This window comes from Amaranthus tricolor, chromosome 12 (genome assembly GCF_026212465.1).
Source record: "Amaranthus tricolor cultivar Red isolate AtriRed21 chromosome 12, ASM2621246v1, whole genome shotgun sequence".
Taxonomy (NCBI): domain Eukaryota; kingdom Viridiplantae; phylum Streptophyta; class Magnoliopsida; order Caryophyllales; family Amaranthaceae; genus Amaranthus; species Amaranthus tricolor.
In genome coordinates, this window is record NC_080058.1 from 11,532,255 (window position 1) to 11,546,382 (window position 14,128).

At 34.6% G+C, this 14,128-nt stretch overlaps 1 protein-coding gene across 2 annotated transcripts; it reads right to left on the reverse strand.

The window, feature by feature from the left end:
• Positions 1 to 2,116: 2,116 nt before the first annotated feature.
• Positions 2,117 to 14,076, reverse strand: LOC130797331 (histone deacetylase 19). 2 transcript variants are annotated; one of them, XM_057659900.1, is made up of 8 exons: positions 13,958 to 14,076; positions 13,037 to 13,567; positions 6,729 to 7,169; positions 5,499 to 5,729; positions 4,577 to 4,647; positions 4,187 to 4,247; positions 2,607 to 2,681; positions 2,117 to 2,516 (listed from the first exon to the last, which is right to left on the reverse strand). In XM_057659900.1, the coding sequence occupies exons 2-8, from the start codon at positions 13,562 to 13,564 to the stop codon at positions 2,418 to 2,420; spliced, it is 1,506 nt and encodes a 501-aa protein (XP_057515883.1). In that variant the 5' UTR covers positions 13,565 to 13,567; positions 13,958 to 14,076; the 3' UTR covers positions 2,117 to 2,417. The 2 variants fall into 2 exon arrangements, with proteins under 2 accessions (XP_057515883.1, XP_057515884.1); XM_057659901.1 differs by lacking the exon at positions 2,607 to 2,681.
• Between the last annotated feature and the right edge of the window lie 52 nt (positions 14,077 to 14,128).

Genomic DNA, 14,128 nt, shown 5'->3' on the forward strand with positions numbered 1-14,128 from the left:
GTCACACTTTTACTATTAACATATTAAATTTGAACTAAATGCTATACAATAATTCTATGCAATTTGAAAACTTGTTTTTAAAACGATAATAGAAGATTATAAGTTCAAAATTGAGTTAGATTATAAAAACATCAATTGTCAAATTATATGTCATAATTTAACTATTAACATATTCAATTTGAATTAAAACCTATACATTATCTTAATACACTTTGAATACTTATTTTTAAAACGATAATTGAAGCTTATACGTTCAAAATTAAGTTAGATCATAAAACATCAATTGTCAATTTATATGTCGTAATTTAACTATTAACATATTTAATTTGAACTATTTACAAATATATATAAACATGTTTACAATGGTGTAAATGTAATCTTCAATCCCACGACTACATTATAATTTTTTAGGGTTTTGTCTTCTCGTCTTCTTCATCCAATCTAATTCTCTTTGTATGTAATCTTCAATCCTAAATTATTTTAATCATGCTTTGAATTAATTTCTCATTTTGATTCTTTAAAAAATCAGAATCAGTAATCATAAAAAGCTAATAAAGTTAAGGTTGAATTATTTTAAGGGTTTTGAAGAGAAAGAATCAAAACCTTAAAAAAAAGGCAATAATCAAGAGGAAGAATCAGTATCATAAGAGTAAGAAATAAAAATGACAAGAATCAAGAAAGGAAATAAAATGGAAAAAAGAAAGAAGATGAAGTTTTAATTATTGAAGTCAAAAAAAAAGAGGAAATTGGGAAAGTATGTAAGGCTGTTACACGCCCAAATTGAGCCGACCCAAATTGACGGTCTCATAATGAGACCGTGTCGGACAAATTTTTGTGTATTGTAATTGGATGAAACTAAATTAAGCTCATTATTATTGTTTTAAGACTTAAAGTTGTGAGCTTATAATGTTATTTTTTTCTTGTTCTTTGTCAGCTATGTCTAATCCTAGAAATATTACCTTCAACATCAGTTCAATTCATAGTTCAACATCGAGCTTATATGTAAAAATAAATGTGTGTCATTATAATTTACTAAAGTTGTCCTCATGCCCAACTTAAAGTGATATACTTAAAGTTGATCGGTTTTAGCTTAAATGTATCAATAGTTTGTAAACCCTAAATGTGTAGAAACTTATTTGGAAATTTGAACTAAATAAGCAAATTCATATAAAAAATTATTAAAGTAGGAATGGGGAAACTTATTCCCAAAATAAACACGAAATTTGAGTTAAGGTTTGGATTTGTTCGTTGTTAGTAATAGCGAACAAAATTCTGTGGTAAAAAAAAGTCAAGACTTTTTGTTCGTTGCTACCAACAACAAACAAAGGAAGGGTCAAACCTTTGCTCGTTGTTAGTAACAGCGAACGAAGGTTTGACGTTGGAGGAAATGAATTAAAATGATTCTATAATAGTTTATAAAACGCATCAGTTCATAATTAGTAACTGCAAACAAAGATGTAGTTAAAAAAGTCAAACATCTTAAGTAGGAACAAAGATGTTGACTTTTATTGACCAACATCTTTGTTCGTTGTTACTAATAGCGAACAAAGTTTTTGACTTTTATTGACCTTATTCTTTGTTCGCTGTTACTAACAAAACCAAACCACAACTTTAGGAATTTCGTGCTTATTTTGGGAAATTAGTTTTCCCAGCTTAAGAGTTTTTATATAATTTTGCTTATTTGATTCAAATTTTTGACTTATTTTATAACTGCGTTTAAAATGGACTGAATACTAATCTTATGTTGTTATTATTACATATAAAAATTATGGTTTCTAGGATATATGCATTCTTTTTCTCCCTATGATCACATTATCACAGACAATTAAAAGCGAGAACATTAAGAATCGTCACTATAGGTAATACTTACTGCTTTTGTTCTTTAAATTATCTCTAGTGCGATAGAATCAGGTAACTTTTTTTGTCCCATCGAGTGATACAAGAAGAAAAGCATCCATACACAGATCAATCATACTCTGCTTCTTAATAGAGTAAAAAATACTCTCTTAATTCTTTGTATTAGCTACTGAAAGTGATAATTTTTATACCACAATCTAAAGTACATTTTACATTTGAAGATCAATGTTTTAACTTGTAAATACAGCAAAGCACGTAGTTTATCCATAACTGTAAAATCAACATAAACCATTGGCCAACAAATGATGGAACAAACTATCATCCGCAAGTTCTTACGACTTGCACCACAACTGTTGCCTACGACGACAACACATGGCTTCGTTAATTACTCAAGAGAATGTTATCTGCATCACGTTCATCGACTACAAAAGTTTAGCAACAACTAATCTACTCGACTTGCAATAGGATCAATAAAGCCCTCATCAATTTACAAGGATACATAACACGTCTCAAAAATCTACACCGTGGTGTTAACATGAAAAGTATGTCAAAAAACCTCCTCATGAAATCATATCAGTCGGCTGATCCGGGGGCTTGTTTGAGCTGTCCAGCTCCATTTTCACACAAGCTTCTTGTTGATCTGAACCCATGTTTACTGCCTGCAAGCAAGATAGCGAAACAATCAATAAATCTCGGGTTATTAATAAGCTCCCCGAAAAAGGTTGGACGACATGGCATCTTCAGTTCACCTTCAAAGACGTACTCCCTGTGCCATAAGAGACAGCCATGTCTCTTGCATGATCCACATGTTCTTTGACATCCTCCTGAAATAGCACATGATAGTCAAGTTTCCTATTCCTATAGCGATTTCAGGCTTTAAGTAATAGCAATGAGGAACTCCTATTAGTCATTAGATCTCGAGAAAGCTAAAACTGATGCGCATTTTTTGTCATGAGTTATAGGGTACGTAGGGTAGCAGCTTCAGGCCAACATCTATAGCTAAAATGACAAACCTAGCGGCTTCCATCAAGGTTAGCTGTATCCATCCTTTATCTCCATTTTTAAAGTTTATAGAAATCTCTATTTATTATGATTGCGTTTGGTGAAGAAAAAAAAAATGTAATTTTTTTTTAATTGAATTTGTTTGTAAAGTAAACTCAGAAGGGCATGCCATGTCAATTAAAAGTAATGGTCTCAAATCAAACCCGTCTAGCATAAATATTTTCCTGCACCGTCAGATCTCAATAACTAACTAATGCAGGGGAAGGAAAAAAATACCATAAATGTTTTGCTTATAAGAACTATAACTTCCCTGATTTTGAAATCTTCCCAATTGAAAAAAAAATTTGTTGAAAAGGAAAATAAATCAGCTCCATAATTATCCAAACATTAGAAATTGATCCCTCCCTCAAAATCCTTATATTCTAACACTTTGCTCTCACATAAATTTTCTCCTTCTTCCCTTCCCCTATCTTCTCTAAAACCCTATTCATATAACCCTCGAGTTTTACATCGCTTCGAGAAAATACACTCCATTCTTGATGAATAGTCCACACTTTTATTTTAGTTCATCTCAAAAACAATTGGTCAATTTCTGAAATTTTTATTAGAATTTTGTAATTTCCCATATAACCCTTAACAAAGAACTTCAGTAACTGCATTTATAATTTAATAAGGTTAATAAGAGGTAAAATTCAATTAATGCAACATACAAGTAGTGATGGTGCAGAAGACTGCTACGTTCTATGATTGCAAGCAAATCATTACTATATATTCTCTTTACGAAAACGAGAGCAAATACTTTTTCTTTTTCTCTTTCAAAGACGACAGCTCTTCTTCAGTCTAATTCTTAATCACAGATTACCAAAAAATGTTCTCCAAAAAAATCATTAGCGCATAAATCCTGAAAGGGGCAAGACATCTAAAAGCATGCGCCCTATACTGAGCGCAGACTAGGAAATTAGATTTTTCTAGAACCCAACTTGGAGGCCTGCTTTTTAAAACAAAGATCCAACACATAGATTTTCAAAAATTTAAGGGTCAACATGTAGGATTTACCTTAGATTTTCAACTAAATGAAAGAAATCCTAGAAGTAGATGGTTGCAAAGCCATCATGTGATGCAATCACACATCCTCATTGAGTTTAATATAGAAACCCAAGTAGAACGTATCATCAAAATGACAAATGAAAATATAAAAGATCTCTTGATCCATCCCAATCATCCCCGGTTTTGCCCTTCAACTAAACATATATCCTTTTCAAGATGAAGTACGAGTAAAATAAATTTTAAAAATAGTTAAGCCAAAACTAGATAGCTAGAAACATACTGTTACTTTGGCATAAGGATCAATGATCTCTCTCTTTACTCGGTTCCGGATTGATATAGGACTGCACCATATAAGCCAAAAATATGTTACACGAGAATGGAAAAGAAAAAGAATACTCTCAGTCCCACCAATTTTGCCCCAATGGCAATTGGTGGGAAAATTAAGAATAGTGGGTAAAGTGGGATTTTATAGGAAAGTAGAAAAAATGTGTGGATGAGACAAAAAGACAAGTTAAATGTGAGGATGCGAATTAAAGAAAAAGTATGGGTTGTGGCCAAAAATAGAAACGGGGCAAATTTGGTGGGACAGACTAAAAAGTAAAGTGGGCAAACTTTGTGGGATAGAAAGAGCGAGTAAAAACAAGAAAAAATATAGATAGATTTTACACACCGGTGATCATCAGCCTCCATATCAGAATCTGCATCCCATCTTTCATCTGGATCTTTCTGATCTTCATCTTCCTGAACAGTAGCCAATAGGCCATGAATTTAAGCACATAAAATAACAATCAGGTACAAGTAAAACTCTAAAGCAGGAATTCCTAATCAACTTTCCAGTCACAAAAGCAAAAGTATGATATCAAGAACTTTTCTTACAGTGACTTGAACAACCAAAAAGCTTCACTAAACAAGTCGGTTCTCATAAATCAAAAACGCAATTAGAAAACCCTAGTGAACTAAGCCCCTGGAAACAAGATAAAACAATAGTGGAGATAATGCATCTCCTTACTTAAGCCCTGTGGAGAGTAATCAAGAATCTACCGATGCCCATGTAAAATTAAGTAATTAACAAGGAAACGGAAAATTGATGATCTTGCTCTAAGAGGCAATAACAATATCTGAAGATCACACATTACGAAGATAAGTCTTAACATCACATCATTGCTAAGTAATAAACCATATAACCAGGTTTTCCAATGTGTCCAAAAGTTCACGCAACATTCATTGCCCCAATGCTATTAACTGACTCTCATCAAGGCTCCCACCTAAATGGAATAAGGGGAATTGGATGTACTGTGTACGAAATAAAATGCCTTGTTAAAACAAATAGGTAGTTTTCATCCGACCCTTGATAACCAAAAAACTGAATTTTTATTTGATGAAATAAATTGTTGAAAATCGGTTGAAGTGTGTTTCATCAGAATCATAACAGAAACTCATCTTGATTTACTGGAAACATTAAAACACTACTAGCCGCATAGTTATCTTGTAGAGAGGACAAAGTATCCTCTCAAACAAGAACGTTACTGTATCCAGTTGCAGCTATACTTGTAAAGAACTATACATTCCATAATAACGCAAATAAAATTTACCTCCGGTAGCTCAGTATCAGGAGGACGCTCCTGGAATGGAACACTTGGTGCATGCTGTAGCTTTGAGAGATTGTCGATAAGTTTTGCTCTAATATCATCCAACATGGGGCGTGAGTTCTTGTTTTCCATGTTACTAGGAGCAACATGAAGTGTATAATCAGGACCAAAGTACTCAAAGTATTCATGCTGTGGCATTTTATCATCAAGTTCGATTCCAAGGGCAACCCCAGTCTGTCAATTGCATCAGCAGGTATCAGTTTAATGAAAGACAGAAAATGGAGAATAGGCAATAAACTATTCTTTATAATTAGGTGCATGCAGAGCTTTTAGACTTCTAGATACTACCCTTGCCAATGTTCCTCAATTAACATTTACGGACTTAACACAAACAAATTTTGGTTTTTTACAGGGATTACAAACATAAGCAACGTTATATTTCATATATAACAAATTACACAAAAAGGCTATCAGGGTAAGTAATAAGAACTACATGCACATTGGTGCATATCTGCAGCATATAAGCCTGCACATCACCGCATCACATCAACCCCAGAGATAGACATTAAAAAGAAATGACAAATTCAACCAAAGACCAGCACAGCTTATGGCTGGCTTCATAGCCTCGTTCTAGATCTTCGAGAAAGTGGAAAGTTAACCATCAATAGAATCCCAATATTTCATATTTTTATTTGAGAAAGTCCCATTGTCCCTTACATTAATCAACATACTAAGTGGGGGAGTAAAAGGGAGACAAATAGATAGAAAGAGACAAAAGAACATGTCAACAGTAACCTATAAAAGCCTCAAAAACAGAGAAGTCATCCAAAATCAATATCATCTGTCATACACAGAAATATTGACAGCAATATGATGTTTCGGAATGAAATAAAATTGAGAACGTGTATCAAGGCACTAAGATGCTCTACAATGACATAAAAACATCTTTAACCAGTCCACGTAAATATAATGGCTGGTAAAAATCATTTTAATCCATCTTCCAGTGTTTTAGCTTTACTCATGAATTCGTCTTATCTGTGTCTACGGTGCATGAGATCAATTGGTAATACAAACACCAATGTACAATATGCCAAAAGACTTCAAATACACTCTTTCTTCAGATACTCTAACTACGGAAAGGGAAAGTTTAATGATGGTGTTACAAGGGAATAAAACCATCTTCCACATGTCATATGTGCAGTATTTGATTAAAGAAAAAGGGTAAATCCATACCTCATAACACCAGCAACGAGCTACATTTCTTATAGTATATCCACCTCCACCAACCAACAGTAGTGGGACATTGAAGGACCTCATGTATTTGACACACTCAGCATGGCCTCTAATGGAGAGGTTAAAACAGCCCAACCTGTCACCAGATAAAGAATCAGCACCACATTGCAGAACAACAGCCCCAGGTTTGAATACTTCCATTACTTTTCCCATAATTGGTCTAAACAGAGATTGGTAGCTCTCGTCATCAATTCCATCATCTAAAGGCACATTAAGAGAATAATACTTCCCCTTTCCATATCCAATGTCACGAATATCTCCTGTACCAGGAAAATAATCCCCGAATTTGTGAAAAGACACTGTCATGACTCTATCTGTAGTATAAAAGGCCTCCTCAACACCATCACCATGGTGGATATCAATGTCCACATATAGAACACGCTGCAACATTCCAAAGGTGCTCCGTGTGAATATATAGAGTCAAAATTTTAAACAAAGAAAAGACAAGAGGATTTCTAATACATAATGATTTTCAATGTTGCTCATGCAAAATTAGATTAGTATGAACTGTAAAGTATAGTACAAAGAGGTACTTTGCAAACAAAACTCAATCCAAGAGACATTATTCATAGACACATTCACAATACATCAGCCTTTTTACCAATATCATATTCAAAAACACTAGCTTTCACATGATTCCTTGCACAACATGATATCCATCAATAAGATGAGCACCATACAGAATGAGTCAACTTTTATACATTATTTTATTTGCGAAAGATTGAAGCCATTAAGGTTGACAATGCAAGATATAGAAGTGCAAATTTCCAACGAAATACGCCTTCTAGATACTCGCTTTTAGTGCATTCTATAAAACTTAAATTTTGGTTTGAATCTCAATTTTTAGGATTAAGGTTTGGAATTGTTGTTGTATTCACTTCAGCCTTGTTTTGTAGGTATAATCATTCGCATTAGGAGTCACACCTAGGTGAAGACATTATATAAGTAAGGAAGTAAGGTTTTACTAAAGGTGTAGAATGATTGAAGTTCCTTGGCTTCGCATGTTAGCGTAAACGAGCACATCATGTTTTCCCATGCCCAAATAACCCTGACAGCCATGTTGCAAAGGGTCAAATTTACCAAAAATGCAAAATTCCTGGTTATAAGCACATGATGGTCATTGCTCGTTCCCTACAAGGCCTACTGGATCCTCCTCAACAAAGCTAACTAATAGACAAAACCTACCATGCTGCCACCACATTCAGAAATTTCAGCCAAAGGCCAAAAAGCATAAGGCCCGAGCCATGGAGAGTCCAAACAAGCTATTTATGGTTTTTTACTTTACTCCAGCTTGGTAAAAGAAATGGTCATCCTCTACTTTCTTGAGAATAGATTATAATAATAATTAGATTGCTTCAAGTATTAAGTTCATTCATCAAGTTGGTACAATCAAGTTTAAAATTTGCAAATTTTAGCTTCGTAACTAACAAATAATAAATAATCTTCCATCTAGCAGTAAGTTTGTTTCACGATTTCCCCTGCCTTACCAGCATTTGGCTTCTTTATTTTCCAAGATTGTAAAGTAGAATTTTTAGGAAAGGTTAATGTGAGTGAATGATTAAAAATAAGATATTAACAATAGGAGCCTGGGGATTTGAAAGTGCTATTGGCCATTTCCAAATTCAGTTGCCCATATAGTGAATCTGGCTCCTAGAGATAATTACTCCTTGACAACCCCTTGAAGCAAACTTCATTGACCTTGTTCATAGATAGTCTAAGAAATCAAGGATATCCCCAAATCTTTGAGAAGAATTAGGCCTTATTTTCCCAAATTGGTATATATAATTCATTGCTATTTCAGTGATCTAAAAGTTAATTATCAAAAGTTCTTTTTTAAGTGCAAAGTTTCCCACTTTTTGAAATTTCTATTAAATATAGCAACATTTTTACTTTAAGAATAGATTTTTGTTGTAAATTAGCATCTTACTAAACCTCATGCCAACTACCAAAAGGTTGGGACCACTTCCTTTCTTGATTGTTCTCTTCAAAGCATGGGCAAGGTGAGAGCTGGGAAGTGAGAAATACACATTTTACCTCTTCCTTTCTCAGTTCAGGGCAATTCAGAAATGTGGCATTAGACTAGAGTTAGATGCCTCCAGCCCCTATTTCACAAGCAGAATCGTAATTCTAGGCACAAAGTGCATTATCTATAATTTAGTTGTACTTAAAGTTAATTTTTTCACATTACTTCAGAACTTTTTACGAAAGAAAGGTTGAACTCTTATAGCTTCCTTGTCGAGAGAAAACTAACATGTGCTACAATTTCATATTACACTTGCTAATTCCAAAGGGAAAACAACTTTTTATGTAAACAAACAAATAGAGTTCAAAGAAAAAGGGGATATGAGGTCTGATTTCATACCACTAGACTAGGGATTAATACAATAGCACAAAGAAAATAAACTATACTTATTCACAAACACCAGTGTACATTAGCGTCTAATTGATTCACCAATAAATTTTCAATCATATGCAAAGATTTTTCTCCAACAAAAGACCCACAAGGACAGAATTATATATTATACTACTCTCACAATAGCGATATACATGACAGTTTAATCATATATCTAACTAGATAATATCCATGAAAAGATCTATGTTCAAGCTAAAACCCTTCCAATCAAATAAAAAATTATAGGCTTTAAACATAGTATGCCTGGAGTTGATTCCCTCCTTGCAAGACCATTGTACATACTACTTCATTCAAAAATGGCCACGTAGCCAACTGTAACTTTTTTAAACAAAGGTCAACCGTTTTAAGTAAGAAATTAACTCTTAGGCTATGCTTAGATAAAGAAGATGAAATGGTGATAAAGAGAATAGAATATAAGACAAAAATAATGAGAAGATGGAGTCATGGGTATATGGAGGGTACCTACTACCCTTCAAATCAAAATAACCTTTCTCCCTCTCCCCCCTTTTTCATCACATCACCAACTTCACATCTTCACCTTAACTATGTTTACAAGTTACAAACATCTCTATTAACCTTTATATCCTTTTCAGTTTGACTTTTATTACCCGTTAAAGACACATACACCAATCCAATCGTGTTACTAAGAAAAGCCTCAAGAGAAAAAAGTACAACTTGAAAAAAAAATTCTTTTGTAACCTTTTGTAGTTTTTACCATGTTAGTGCAAGAGAGAAATCAACACTTGATGGAGGTGATGTTAATCACCAAATGACTCAAGCCAAGATACACAATGTAAGCAATGATAGAGTGCAAGGGGTTTGACATGGTTATCAGAATCTCGATCCTGATCAACGATTCTACGATCTTACGATCCAAAATTAGGCGACCGATTCGAATTGTAGGTAGGATCTTAATATTGGTAGAATCTACATAGCTCCAGGATTTGAGTGGTATGATCATAATACGATTCTACGATCCTACGATCTTATGTTCCTATCCTACAAGGGTAGTTTCAATCGTAAAAAAATTTCATATAATCCAGATTTTACTTATGTACATATATGCATATATCGAAACAATCATATCAATATGAGTAAAATTCAAGTTTTTCTTGATTTATATTTTAAAAATAATTATTAAACGTATTTTTTACAAAACTTATTAGTTGAAGTCAAATAAGTTTTAATTTAAACCTTAAAACTTAAAAAAAGAACAAATACAATTAAAAATCAGTTATCTAAAGCATATTAATGCATATTTGTAGGATCACACGATCCTACGATCCGATCCTACCGATTTCGAACCTACCCTCTCAACGATCCTACGTAGTTACCCGATCCTAATTTTAGGTTTGAGTGCATTGATAGTGAGCTTCAAGGAAATAATGATGGAGGATCCTTAATGTGCCATGGTGATGGAGCAATAGAGAACAAGAAGATGAAAGTGCATCAATAGTGTCTTGAACATGGCAAGAGGTGCCTTGTAAAAGGGAAGAGGTGCCTTGGTAGAGGAGTGATGGTAGATGTGGATGTGTTTGGAGAGCTTGTTGAAGCCATTGGGGTTTGTTGAAACCTTTAGGGAGAGAAAAACAGTAGTTATACAAGATGTAAGGAGTTTGTAATGGAGTTCTCAAGAGAAAAGGAGAGTTTATTAACAATGGTGGAAAAGCAAAGACTAGTTATAGAGTATTTCTTGTTGAGAATTGAAAAACTTGAAGAAACTACTAGGATTAGTAGCAATGCTAATGAGATACCATCTATAAAGGGTGATAAGATTGTTAATGAGAATACATCTATGGGAGATGGTAAAATCATTGAAGAAAATCCATCAAAAAAGGGTATTGAAAAGAAAACTGAAGTCAACAGAGTAAGAGTGAGATATGGGGATAAAGTGTGCTATCATTGCTACAAGAGAGGCTAGATCCAATACACTTGCAGCAAGTTGAAGAAAGTCCTCTAAAACTTGAAGCTTTTGAAGAAGATGAAGAAGCCAATCATAGAGGATAATGATGGAAAGAAGCTCAAAGAGAATAAGAGGGAAGTTCCATTTGAGAAAATGGGAAAGGAAACAACCTTAAAAAAAGGAGTTGCTAAGAAGAGTAAGCTCTGAACTTAGGTGATAAAGAACTAAGGCTTGAAGGCCATATGTGATGAAGTAAATGACGGTCATGTGCTAATGGCCACGAGTGAGGATGATGGTGATTGGTTGTTTGATTCCGTGCATCCATATCATATTTGTAGAGACAAGAGATAAGAGCTTGTTTACAAGAGTTATGGCTTAAGAGCATGAGAGGATGACCTTGCTTAGCAGTGAAGTTGTGATTGAGGCCATTGGAGAGGTGCAATTAGTGATACACGATGACATTGTGAGGAAGCTTAAGAATGTGAGATACATACCTAAGATGATGAAAAATCTAATCTCATTGAGGAGGGTAGAGATGATTCGGCACACCATGAAGACTTAAAGCAATGGAGTCTTAAAGGAGGCAAAGAGGTGCTTAGTGCATTTGAAGGGAGTGTTGGGAAACAATGGGCATGTGTTGCTAAGGAGTGGAGATCTACATCATGTTGAGAGTGCTACAAGATTCAACTCACCAAGAAGGGTGCTAACTACCATGTTGGGCGGTGCATTGAGGCCGATGTTGGTTTAGTCTTGAGGGGGAGCTAAGAGTCAGATCATAAGTTACTGGTGTGGTTGGAACAACTAAGAAAGGTACAATTTCTTGATAGAGGTAGATTTGGCCTTGAAGGGAGATTGTTAGAGAAAGAGTCAAATCAACATTTGGTGGTGGTGATGTTGATCAGCAAATGACTCAAGCCAAGTCACACCATGTTGTGAGCAATGATAGGGATGCAAAGAGGTTGAGTGCATTGATGGTAGGGCTTTCAAAAGCAATGAAACATGATCATTGATGTGCCATGGTGATGGAGCAACAAAGAACAAGAGGATGAAAGTGCATGAACAATGTCTTGAACAAGGCAAGAAGGTGCCAAAGGTACGCCTTGAACCACGCAAGATGGTACACATGGGATGCTTAAAAGGTGCCTTGAACGAGGCACATAGAAGCAGCAATTAGTAAATGGCTTGGAGTAGCTGCTCGTTCGAACACCCTAGTGCAGGCCCACTTAAACTTGGAGGGGAAGTTTAGGCTTTTGTCCTAGGGTTATTCTAATTTTTAGGGTTTATATAAGGTCCCTAAATTAGGTTTTAAAATATAAGAAATCTAATACAAGGAAAAAGAGAGGTATAGAGCAGAGAGTTCCTTTTGTATTCGATAAGTGAGCTCCATTAGAGGTGAAAGCTTTAAGCTTGATAGTGTGTAATCAAGCATTGTGAGTAGTATTCTATTAATGTAATATTGATTAGTTGATGAAATATAATTCCATTCAAGGGGAGGTGTCCAAAGCACCATTTATCTTTGTGTTGTATTTTGTTCATCCAAGCTTTGATCTTTTTACCGCTCTTGATTATACTATGTTGTTCTTAGTATCTTCTACACCTCCTCTTGCCTTTTGAGGGTCCAATAACCTTCCTTTTCATACCCTTCCTTTGTTTTTGAGGTCATCCATGAGACACATTATTATCATACGTTTTTTTTCTCTAATCTCTATGTTTTGTCTCAGAAATTGGTCCCCATTTACCTACTTATATAATCGTCTCTACTATTTCACTAACATAAATATGTGTGTCATGTGCCAATTTATTAAATTAGGACAGAGTGAGTATCATGACATCAAACAGTGAACATGATAATTAAAATTGTTATTAATCTATCTAGAGTAGAAAACTTCATGTGCTTCAACAAGTATTAGAATGTGAAGCTCAACTTCTCACCTCATGGACTTTGAGAAGCTCCAAAATTGCCAATACAATATCATTCACATAACAGAAACCGGACGCCTCACACTTTTTCGCATGGTGCAAACCACCCGACCAATTAATTGCAATATCACAAAGACCATGGTTGAGCTTGACAGCACCGCCAACTGAACCACCAGCATAAGTCTGACAAAACGAGTACAGGCCATCAAATACAGGACAATCTTCACCAACATTGAACCTCTTTAGCTGCCTCAACTGATCCTGTTGCGTTTCGGGTGTAATGCCCCTAAGGAAGGACACATAATCATCAGCATGGAACCTGCAAAGATCTCTTTCTCTTGCAGGAACAGGCTTAAACACTTGCATATGTTGAAGTAAACCGTAATGAGCTAAAAGAGCATGCGTCATCCGAATTCTATGAGGCTTCATAGGGTGACCTTGCCCATAGTAATAGTTTCCAACTTCTGGGTCATAGAAATATGATACTTTACGTTTCACCCCATCTGGACCAGATGGAAGAGAATTACCAGTTGAGTCCATTACCTAATAAATTGACAATCATATTAACAATTCTGGATTGAAAAATTGATCGAAAATTCAGGTTCTCATTTCATTAAAATCATCAGTTACCAAAAGGAAAATAAATTCTACAATTCTTGACTCAAAGATTTACAACACTCTAGGACATGATGAAAATCTACTTATTCTTGGCTTACATCCATATTCCATGCCATCCACATATTACACACTCATAAGAGCCAATAATGTATAGGATTTAGGATTATAAGGTAATTAACTAATTCAAGTCAAAACAATGTCATTTTGAGCTTTAAAATGAAAATTGTGAATTGTAAAACTAAAAAGAATGAAAGTAGAATTAAACAGGTATGAGAAATCAGATCTAAAGAAGAAATGGGAGAGAAATTCAAATACCAGAAAAGGCAAGGGAACACTTGCTTAGTTGCCGTCGAAAAGCAGAAGCACAACCCTAAGCACAAGCTCACTGCTACTGTTCTGATTTGATTTTGGTTTTCGTTTTCATTTTGCTTTTTCTTACCTCTAAGCTTTTTGAACATTATTTATCGAGTATTCTCAATACAATGA

Excerpts from the sequence above, each read along its gene's own strand:
- LOC130797331 (XM_057659900.1), bottom strand. The coding sequence starts at position 13,564 with ATGGACTCAACTGGTAATTCTCTTCCATCTGGTCCAGATGGGGTGAAA. Across the intron at positions 4,648-5,498 it reads CTGATACTGAGCTACCGGAG|GAAGATGAAGATCAGAAAGA; the intron begins GTAAATTTTATT and ends GCTACTGTTCAG. Across the intron at positions 4,248-4,576 it reads ATGGAGGCTGATGATCACCG|TCCTATATCAATCCGGAACC; the intron begins GTGTGTAAAATC and ends TATATGGTGCAG.